This window comes from Capsicum annuum, chromosome 3, assembly GCF_002878395.1.
Source record: "Capsicum annuum cultivar UCD-10X-F1 chromosome 3, UCD10Xv1.1, whole genome shotgun sequence".
Classification (NCBI taxonomy): domain Eukaryota; kingdom Viridiplantae; phylum Streptophyta; class Magnoliopsida; order Solanales; family Solanaceae; genus Capsicum; species Capsicum annuum.
In genome coordinates this window covers 267,172,960-267,180,891 of record NC_061113.1, presented here as the reverse complement: position 1 = coordinate 267,180,891, position 7,932 = coordinate 267,172,960, and the positions used below count along the sequence as shown (strand labels likewise).

The 7,932-nt window shown below is 32.4% G+C and overlaps 1 protein-coding gene across 1 annotated transcript; it reads left to right on the top strand.

Moving 5' to 3' along the window:
* The first annotated feature begins 4,083 nt into the window (after window positions 1-4,083).
* On the top strand, window positions 4,084-5,958 carry LOC107861805 (GATA transcription factor 12). The gene is made up of 2 exons (XM_016707172.2): window positions 4,084-4,586; window positions 4,944-5,958. Exons 1-2 carry the CDS (start codon window positions 4,257-4,259, stop codon window positions 5,685-5,687), a joined length of 1,074 nt encoding a protein of 357 aa, XP_016562658.1. The 5' UTR covers window positions 4,084-4,256; the 3' UTR covers window positions 5,688-5,958.
* Window positions 5,959-7,932: the final 1,974 nt, after the last annotated feature.

Here is a 7,932-nt window from a genome sequence, read left to right as displayed (position 1 = left end):
TATATATGACTTATTACATATTTTCTTTAATTTCTACAAATTAACAAATCTATTATTTCAATTATACAAACTCTTAATTTCTCCTTACAGCCTTTAGTCCAAACTTGAAGATTCATGTAAATTAAAACACATCATGTAGGATTTTTGGTTGCAAGTAAGATTCAGTGTTTTTTTTAATGTTAGTTACTACTATTTCTATTTTATGAGTATTTTCTTATCGGTTAAACCGAAAACCGAACCGTTAAAAACTAAAAATTGATAAACCAAAAACCGATAAAAATGTCTTATTGATTTAGCATCTTTAAAAATTAAAATCTGATAAACCGAACTGACCGCTACACGCTCCTACTTACTACTACTAGTTCTAGTTGAGAGTTCGTCAGAAACCTAAAGCAATAAGACCACAAACAATAGGTTTGCCTCAAATATCTGGTTCTTTTGAAAATGACTTCTCTATCTCCATGAAGTAGTGATAAGGTGTGCGTATTGCGTAATATATCATCCACAGATCCTATTTATGGAATTTCACTAAGTACGTTATTGTGCATGAAGCTAATGTACAATGATGATAAAATAAAAGAAGGTCGTTTGAAATTTTTTTGATCACGTATCATAACGAGCTATAAATGTACTAGATTGTAAGCATGGAATTATTGTTGTTGGAAGTGTTCAAAGAATCGAGGTATATAAATACCTAAAATTACATACAAGAACATTGTTTGAAAGACTTCAAATTAATGTACATTTTGTTAAAGATAGCATACAATGAAAAAAAAAGAAAAGATTCATACAATGTATGGGATCTATTGAGGAGCATGTTTTAGTCTTGTTAGCAGAAGCGGAGATAGCTTTTTGGTTACGGATTCGATCAAATTCAATTAATTTGATCCAAAATCCTATTATTTTATTACGAAAATAATTAAATTTGTGTAATTATTATTAATTCGACGTAATTTTACAAGATAAAAACTCCGAAGCCATATTAACTTCAAATTCTGTCCACGCTTTCATTTTTCTAAAATATATATTTATTTATAGATATTTGCTTATTTTAACCTTATTTTTTGTTTGGTAAAATGACGATCCAAGTTGAGTTTTATAAAATCAAAATTTGTAGAGTGAACCCCCATGCATTTAATTAAAATTGAGGTGTAGTTACTGCATGAACATATATTATCCTTCAACCTTGACAGAAAATTTCAAATTTAAATTACGATGAAGAAGAATAATCTTCTTCTTAATGAAAATTAGGTCGTTAGAATCTGATTGAGTATAAATTCGTTCATAATTTTAAAACCAACAAAAGAGTAAGTGGTGGCTTTTGATCTTTTGAAATGAATAATTGAACATGTTGCCTCTTTAATTTAAAAGTACGTCACATGATAAGCTGACAATATCCCTATCCTCTCTCACGTGCTTAGTCGGACCCCACGAACTCACTCATAAGTCCTAGCCCCTACACCTTTAACTTATACTTCAAAAAAACAAAAATAAAAAATTTTTAACTTTTTTTTTTAATATACTTATATATATATATATAAATCAAGTATTATTAAATTTGATTGAATTCGTAATTGAAACTCTAAAACCCTGGGAGAGGAAGAGGATATACTCTCATAATTTTTTACATAAAGGACAAGGTTTTCCCCGAACAATGATTTACTGGAAAGTGTTTTCTCAAAAAATAAATGAATATCATAATTCTTTTTAGAATTTAATATATAAGTAAAAAAATATTATCTCAAAAATATTTATAAGTTATTTAGCGAAATATTATTGAAGCAGATGGAATGGAGAGAGGGGTTTGGGAGTGGCGGGATGTTCAAGAGGTGGGAGTTAGGTGATATTGGGTGGATCTCTGGAGATAATAAACTTGAAATGTCAATTATATGCTTGTTCCCCAATTTCAAAAGTAGTTCTTTCTCATTTGTAAGAAATTTATTTTTCAAAAAATAAATAAATAAATAAAATATGCCAAACATTTTAACCACGGGAAAATGGGGAAAAAAAGTAAAAGAGGAAAGCAGGTAGGAGAGGTGGGCGAATGATTGGTTGTTGATGTAAACTAACTTTATCTGTTTTTTTTAACTGTGTTTCACCTTGGGATTTGTAATATTATCCCGCCACATATTACAATTTCTTATTAAATCCCCATCATCCATCCTAAAGAAGAAAAGAAAAATTAAAAAAAAGATTGGAAGAAGAAAAGCAAAATATTATTGCACTGACTGATACATCTTTTAAGGAGTTCATCACTTTCAACTCAAATTCATGTGTATAATTGAAAATTTCAGTGTATTTTTTGTTAGAATATCTTTCAGCAATTGTTCCAAAAACAACTATTCGGTCATGTTTTGCAAAAAGAAATTTTAAGTTTATGAGTTTTAAACTGTCACTAAATTCATAATTCATCTTATTTATGAATGTAAATATATATATATATATATATAGGGAGTAATCTTTATCCAAAATATAACTGCAGATTAAAAAAACTAAACGTGGATATCATGATGACGGAGCAATTTGAAGCAGGTTGAGCTGTAACGTTCGTGCTTAAACGTGGGTTCAAGGAATATGTTAACATGAGAGTTAACAAAGTACTGGCTAATAATGGAGTTAAAATATATGAAAATTGCAGTAACCAGGAAACAGCTAAAACTTTTTTTTAAACAAAATATTTCAAAAAAAATACTCAGAAGGCAAAGCTCTGTTCCCAATACATTAAGATAAAGTTAATACTAAGGATTACTGATACCTAAATCTGGAATTAATCTCTCATATTTGGTTGAAATAAAATGTATGAGATAACTCATTTCATTGTAGTGTTATTTTAAGCTCACGTTGACAGTAGAATAACTAATTTCGAGATAGTTAATCTGAAATAATCTTTTTTTTGTTTTCCATTTGGTGTCTGGAGTCCGACTAATTTGGATTTGCGCCGGGTAGGGCTCCACTCGAGGGTAGCGCTCCCAACAGAGTTTTCTCCATGCCTAGGATTGAACCCTCGACCTCTAATCAAGGATGGAGCAGCCTCATCCGCTGCACCGCACCACAACTTGGTTAATCTCAAATAATCAACCCCGAGATAGTTTGTTTTCAACCTAATAATAATAATAATAATAATAGAGAAAAAACAGAGGAATCCGGTTGTGAACTTGGACAGTAATGGTGGAGTCACGGCGACAAAACCTGCAGGATCGATTCTTAAGGGGGGTTGTATCAATTTAAGTATTTAATTATCTTTCTTAATCCACCTCATTAATTTCCCTTTTCATTTTCTTAATTTTATTTCTATTACAGTAAGTACTAATTAACTTTACTAGTACGAAAAAAAGAAGCAAGGATAAATAATCCATAGAGATTCTGTATTTAAATTATTCGAACAGCACATGACAGCCGTGACATCCATTTTTGGCACTTTAGTATACAATTTTTGACCTTTAAGACAAAGTTTCAAACTCTAAAGTCTAAAGTAAACCTTTACTTACCACAATCATAAAGTAAAATTTGAAATCTTAACCACATCAAAACATCTCTACTAATTCTACACAGAGTTCAAAACAAATATTGTGTACGTAGACATGATCTCTATCTTTTCAAAACATATAGTATTTTCTTTGTATCAATATATATAATACACTTTTTTTTTAATCTGTTGCCAAATGAACGACATATTTCTATATTTATTGAGTAACAATTTAACTTTTAAAATATCAATTTCTCTAAATGATTTGATATATACTCACAGAGACACCTATCATTTATTTCAAGCCATTGAAAAATTTTATAATTTCTAAACTCTTTACCCAATCAGACCACAATATATATACTATAAAAATTGGGACAGAGCGAGTACTAAACTTCTAAATTTGCTTAAAACTTGAGAAATTAAATAATACACTAGTAGAGAAAAGTCTTAGTAGTAAAATACAAGCATGTTAAGGTAAAATGAAACAACTTTGCAGAAGTAGCAAGTGACTCGAGTTTTTAAGGAAAATAAAAAAAGAATAAAAAATGATAGATGGACATAATTACGAAAAAGACCTTCATTACACTTATGAAAACCCCTCTGACCCGGACACTTAGTTTCAGCACTTGTGTCCTCTTCACACTCACTTCCTTCATTCTCTCCTTCCTTTTTCTCAGCTATAAAGAATTAGTCTCTAATCAACCGTTTCTTTCCTTCTCTTTAAGCCTTTTACACACTCCATTTCTCCCACACTCCACACCTTTTCTTTCTTTCTTTCTTCTTACAAATGGAAGCATCGGATTTCTTCGTCAGCGGCTTTTTCTCACATGCCGGAGACGAACAAAATCCGAACAACAACAATTGCAATAACAACAATAATAGTAATGGCAACAATTTTATTGTCGATGAACTTTTGGATTTCCCTAATGAAGATGAAGTCATGGCCGACGCTTTTTTTGACAGTATTACCGGTAATAATTCTGCTGATTCTTCCACTGTTACCGTCGTTGACAGCTGTAATTCCTCTGTTTCCGGTGGAGATGCTCAATTTAACGGTAACCTCAGCTGCCGTAGCTTCACTGATGCTCCGTTCCCCACCAGCGAACTCTGCGTTCCGGTAATTACAAACTTGTTTCTAATTTTGGTTAATTTTCCGTCATTTTTGAAATCTATTTATGTTATAAGACCTTGCTAGCTAAGTACTCATTCACTTCTTAATCAGTTATCTTGAATTTTGAGTTCTGAGTATGGAGTCGCTTTTGTTAGAGATTAGAGTGCATTTTACATGACTCTCTCCCGCAATCAGTCAAGCTCTAAATTAAGAAATTCATCACGTGTTAAATGCAACAAAAAATTCATGCATCGTTTGACAGTAGTGTTGAATATAGAGTCCAAATTCATATAGTTTGATTTTTAGTTGAAATTATGAAAATTCAATCGAATTAACTGAGGATTTTCTTTTTGTTTTGAACAGTATGATCAGGTAGCTGAGCTAGAATGGCTGTCAAATTTTGTGGAGGAATCATTCTCAAGTGATGATCTTCAAAACCTTCAGTTTGTACCTGTACCAAACGTTAATTCCACCACCCAAACCACCGACAGTTCCTCCTCCGCCACCACAATTTCCACCGGAATTAGCTCTCCACTTGTCTTCCCCGCAGACACTTCCGTACCTGGCAAAGCTCGTAGCAAGCGCTCACGCGCCGCTCCCTGCGACTGGTCGTCCCGTCTTAAGCTGCTGCTATCACCTGCCACCTCATCATCAGATAGCAACAACAACAACAACGCCGGTTCTGCTGCTAATAATAACGCCGCGTTCACGGGTAAAGCCAGTAAAGCACCGTCGAGGAAGCGAGAGAATGTGGAAGTGCCAGGACGGAAATGCCTGCACTGCGCTTCTGACAAGACACCGCAGTGGCGCACAGGTCCCATGGGTCCTAAAACACTCTGCAATGCATGTGGTGTTAGGTACAAGTCCGGGAGATTGGTGCCTGAGTATCGGCCGGCGTCTAGTCCGACCTTTATCTCAGCAAAGCATTCGAATTCGCATCGAAAAGTCCTGGAGCTCCGAAGACAAAAGGAGCTCCATAGAGTACAGCAAGTTCATCAGCATCAGTTGCTTAGTCAGCCCACAATTTTCGGTGTATCAAACGGTGGAGATGAATTCTTGCTTCATCATCACCAAAACTGTGGTCCAAATTTCAGGCACCTAATCTAAGTGTCAGTACGCTAGTGTAGGGGATAACTACTTTGCAATTTTCTCGTTTTTTAAGTTTTAATTAACATCCATTTTCCTAATTCCATCTAGTTTTAGATATTTAAATATCAGGATATGAAGAGGGAGAGGAAAAAAAAAGTTCCTAGCAAATCCCATAGGAGCCTAAAAGGAAAAGAAAAAAAAAAGATTAAATGTCAATTAGAAATTAGAGTTATGTAACGTTTCTGATAATTTTGGTATTAATTTATAGATTCATTTTAAGACTTGTTAAGTCGAAATATTCAACGTTATTATAATTTGTTTCGTTTGTATTTGGTCATCATTTCAGTACTCTCTCTTTATAAGTTTAGCATCCAAAAATCAACAACATAAATAGTATACTACTCCCTCCGTTTAAAAAAGAATCACCTATTTTTCTTTTTAGTTCGTTTAAAAACGAATGATTTCTTTCCATTTTTGGCAATACTCTAATTTCAGTTTTCCACCTGGTATGTTTAAGTAAAGAACATTTTGATACATTTGACATAACTTTAATTTAAGACCATAAGATTCAAAAGTCTTCTTTATTTTCTTAAATTTTGTGTCAAATCAAAATAGGTCATCATTTTTTAAACGGAGGGAGTACTTAAATCACAAGGAAAATAATCATAGAGATCTCATATCTATAAATAACAGTTTATGTAAAACCTGAAATTCGACCGTAAAAAGTAAGATAATTGCCGGTAATGGCGGAAACAAATTTATCATTTTAGAAATGTTTAAATATAAATAAGAAAATATACAATCAAACTAAAATTTTTCAAACAGTTCAATGTCTTTAGGCCATCTAATTTACGAGCCGGAATATTTTATACCATTTATACATTGGTGCATATTATAAAACAAATACCACTTAAGTGTGTAAATAGTGTGTTGTTCCATCACATTGATAAATTAGATGGGCGAAAGACGCATATGTACTTGAGTTTTTAAAGGAATTTCGTACAATAATGTGCACAAGTTAGTTCCAAACAACAATTTGGACAAGGGTGAAGGAATTAGATTATATTCATTTGTTGACAAATGATGTAGAGGGAGATGAAAAATATATGTGTAATAAGATGGAAAGTGGGTAGGGGGAATGATCAATGCAAGTAGCCAGTAGGTGCATACAATTGTGCATATTGTGCCTTTGTCAATGGCATGGGCCATTGTGCCATAACTTGAAAACTTGAAAGGTGAGAATTATGCACATGGAGGGCTCACGGGCTCAACTAATTACCCTGGGTCCTTTTATTTTTTTCCTGTCTCAACTCCAGTCTAATTGTTGGTCGAACTCTCAAAAAATATTACTGCACTTAGCATATTGAATTCTCAAAAAATTAATATATTTTTTAAGGATTGAATATGTACTGATGATATTTTTAAAAAAAATTCGAGCAACATGCACTTCCGTTACCATTTCAAAAGTAGCACCTCTTCTTCTTTATATTGGAAAAATAAAAAACAAATATAGAAGTTGGTATTGTATCTTTTTATTGGGTGGTGCAATCTAAATTCTCTCTCTCTATTTTTCACCGATTTCCACATAGATAGATTGCCACAGAATGAGTATAATTGGTGTACCAGGAATTAGAGAGGTCACAGTTTAAAGAAATTGTATTAGAAACTAGAAAGGAAAAGGCTGAAAGTTTAATCTCAACATTCCACTTTTGATAACGAAAATGGTCTTGGATGGAGCAAATTCAATTTCAAACGTTAGCTTTTAAAGTAAAAATTGTCCATGCCAATATGAAGAAACCTCAAAAGAATGAAAGAGCTGATGTATAACTCTAGCATTTGCAGCGTAAATAATATAATTAAGGTGAACGTTCAAATTAAATATATAATAAATCGAATGATCAATAAATTATCTTGGCCTAACTTCACCCAAAAGCTAACTAACTTTTATTGTAACACGTTTATATTTGACCAAAACTTGTAATTCCTATTTTTCTTACTTAACAATCTTTATCTTGTACTGCTTTAAACGTAATAATTGATTTATATCTACATACTATTAAAATGAATAAATAAAGAATTAAATTGATAAAAAAGAAAAAACAAAAGAACATGCCATTGATCGATTTTAGGCAGAGGTACAACTACGTCTATAGATTATATTATTGACCCATAGTTTCTCTAACAAATAAATTGAATAAACAGCAGTATATTAGCATAGATTTCAGTGACCACAGGACTATATGAAATTGGGTTGGGGAGAAAA

Excerpts from the sequence above, each read along its gene's own strand:
- LOC107861805 (XM_016707172.2), top strand. The coding sequence starts at position 4,257 with ATGGAAGCATCGGATTTCTTCGTCAGCGGCTTTTTCTCACATGCCGGA. Across the intron at positions 4,587-4,943 it reads CCAGCGAACTCTGCGTTCCG|TATGATCAGGTAGCTGAGCT; the intron begins GTAATTACAAAC and ends TGTTTTGAACAG.